Below are 2010 nucleotides of genomic sequence, written 5' to 3' on the forward strand. Positions count from 1 at the left end.
AGGAGGGCAGGAGGCCGGGAAGGGACCCCCTCTCATGTCCGGTCGCCTCTTCCAGGGCATGTCAGAGACTTTTGAGACGCTACACAACCTGGTACACAAAGGGGTCAAGGTGGTGATGGACATCCCCTACGAGCTGTGGAACGAGACCTCTGCAGAGGTGGCGGACCTCAAGAAGCAGGTAGGCCCTTCGGCCCACAGCGGCTGCTGTGCCCCCGGGGGTGGGGATGGCTCTACTGCTGAGGAAGGCCACCAAGAGTCGAGGGACATGGGTCCTCTCACCTCTGGCTGCAGTTTGCTCAGGAGAACCCGGCCACCGCCTGTCTTGTGTGGGCTGAGGCTCCGCTGAGCTCCTCTGAAGGGAACCAGCGCTGGGGCCTTGCCAACGCGAGGGTTGTGATTAACAGTGCGACGTGCTGGTGGAGGAGTTTGAGGAGGTGATCGAGGACTGGTACCGGAACCACCAGGAGCAGGACCTGACGCAGTTCCTCTGCGCCAACCACGTGCTGAAGGGCAAGGACACCAGTGAGTCTGAGGGAGGGAGGAGGCAGGGCGGTTGGCCCTCGGTTTCATTGTTTGCTCCCCCTCAGGGGAGGTAGGCAGGGGGACGGAAAAGAAATAAGAAAGAGGGTGTTGTCCTGCCTGGGTGGCTCGGTTGGCTGGGCATCGTCCCGTATACTGAAAGATGGTGGGTTCAATTCCCTATCAGGGCACACACCCAGGTTCCAGGTTCAATCCCCGGGGTGAGTACAGGAGGCAGCCAATCGATGTCTCTCCCCTTCCCACCCTGAAATCAATTTAAAAAATTAAAACAAATCACTGCCCCCTGGGAGCTTGACGTGACAGGGTGGGTGAGAGGCACCAAGCCAGGTGCAGAACAACAGAGAACTCGGGTGCCCCGGCGGGGCCTGGGCCACAGTGAGGTGGGATAGGGGCCTGGGTGTCAGGCAGCCGTTCCGGCTGCCACTCCCGGCGGCTCCCCAAGCAGGGCTCCTCACCCAGCAAACCAGTCTCTCCTCCTCACCGCAGGTTGCCTAGCAGAGCAGTGGTCCGGCAAGAAGGGGGACACGGCCGCGCTGGGAGGGAAGAAGTCCAAGAAGAAGAGCAGCCGGGCCAAGGCATCCGGTGGCAGCGGCAGCAAACAGAGGAAGGAGCTGGGAGACCCCGGCCCCGAGGAGGACGAGGGCATCCAGCAGGCATCTCCCCTCACACACAGCCCCCCTGATGAGCTTTGAGCCTAACCTGGCAGCCCCTGAACCCAGACTCCTGACGTGGAGGTGGAAGAATCTGGGGCCCGGCTCTGGCAGGCAAATACAGCTCTCCCGGCCCCGGGTCCTCCCGGCCTCGCTGGGTCCTCTTCCTGGCGGGGAGAGGCACAGCTCTGGGAAGAACTGTGATGGCTACGTCAGCCCACGCTGGCCTTTTCCCACTGCCAAGCATTTCTCTCCTGGCAAGGCTTCAGGCAGGCCGTGCGGTGTGGGACTGCGAGAACTCGGTGTGAACTCAGGGCGGCAGGTGTCGCTGGGCCCCAGGACTGGAGCCCTCTGGACCCTGTGGGGCGGGCACGCCTGCCCCCATCGGAAAGCAAGACTGCAGGCCCCACCCCCTCCTTTCTCTCATCCTTCTGTGGACACCTTGTGCTCTGCCTGGCCCTCCCCAGGGTTCACAGAGTAAAAACCTTTTGGCCTTTTTTCTGATTGCTGAGTCACCTTCAGCCCCTCAGAGGGGCCTCGAGCCCCTTGCTGCTCTTTCCTGCCCTTGACCTTCCAGTCCTGGGGGCTGAGGATGGGGAGGGCCTGGGCTATTTTGGGGTAAAGGGCAGGCACGGGGTGAGGCCCAGCACAGTGCCTGGCCCCTCCCTCAGGCCAGGAGGGGCCTCATTTTTGCCCTGAGCACCTGGCTGCCCTCATTCCCACCTCCATGTGGCCCTGCCTGTTGGTCTTGAACCTTGTTCCCTAATTGATCACTCTTGCTCTAGCTGTTGTCCCTGGAGCCTAAGGGGGAGGACACCCC

The 2010-nt window shown here is 62.1% G+C and overlaps 1 protein-coding gene across 1 annotated transcript; it reads left to right on the forward strand.

Moving 5' to 3' along the window:
* Positions 1 to 8: 8 nt before the first annotated feature.
* LOC102243666 (protein canopy homolog 3) lies at positions 9 to 1689 on the forward strand. Its single transcript, XM_005853045.2, has 3 exons — positions 9 to 178; positions 405 to 522; positions 1027 to 1689. Exons 1-3 carry the CDS (start codon positions 35 to 37, stop codon positions 1230 to 1232), a joined length of 468 nt encoding a protein of 155 aa, XP_005853107.1. The 5' UTR covers positions 9 to 34; the 3' UTR covers positions 1233 to 1689.
* Positions 1690 to 2010: the final 321 nt, after the last annotated feature.

The sequence above is a fragment of the Myotis brandtii genome, unplaced genomic scaffold (genome assembly GCF_000412655.1).
Source record: "Myotis brandtii unplaced genomic scaffold, ASM41265v1 C42736456, whole genome shotgun sequence".
NCBI classification, from domain to species: Eukaryota; Metazoa; Chordata; class Mammalia; order Chiroptera; family Vespertilionidae; genus Myotis; species Myotis brandtii.

What these genes read in the sequence shown, in the direction of transcription:
- LOC102243666 (XM_005853045.2), top strand. Translation starts at nt 35, where the DNA reads ATGTCCGGTCGCCTCTTCCAGGGCATGTCAGAGACTTTTGAGACGCTA. An exon ending in TGGCGGACCTCAAGAAGCAG is followed by an intron (nt 179 to 404) that starts GTAGGCCCTTCG and finishes TGTGATTAACAG; the next exon opens with TGCGACGTGCTGGTGGAGGA. An exon ending in GCTGAAGGGCAAGGACACCA is followed by an intron (nt 523 to 1,026) that starts GTGAGTCTGAGG and finishes TCCTCACCGCAG; the next exon opens with GTTGCCTAGCAGAGCAGTGG.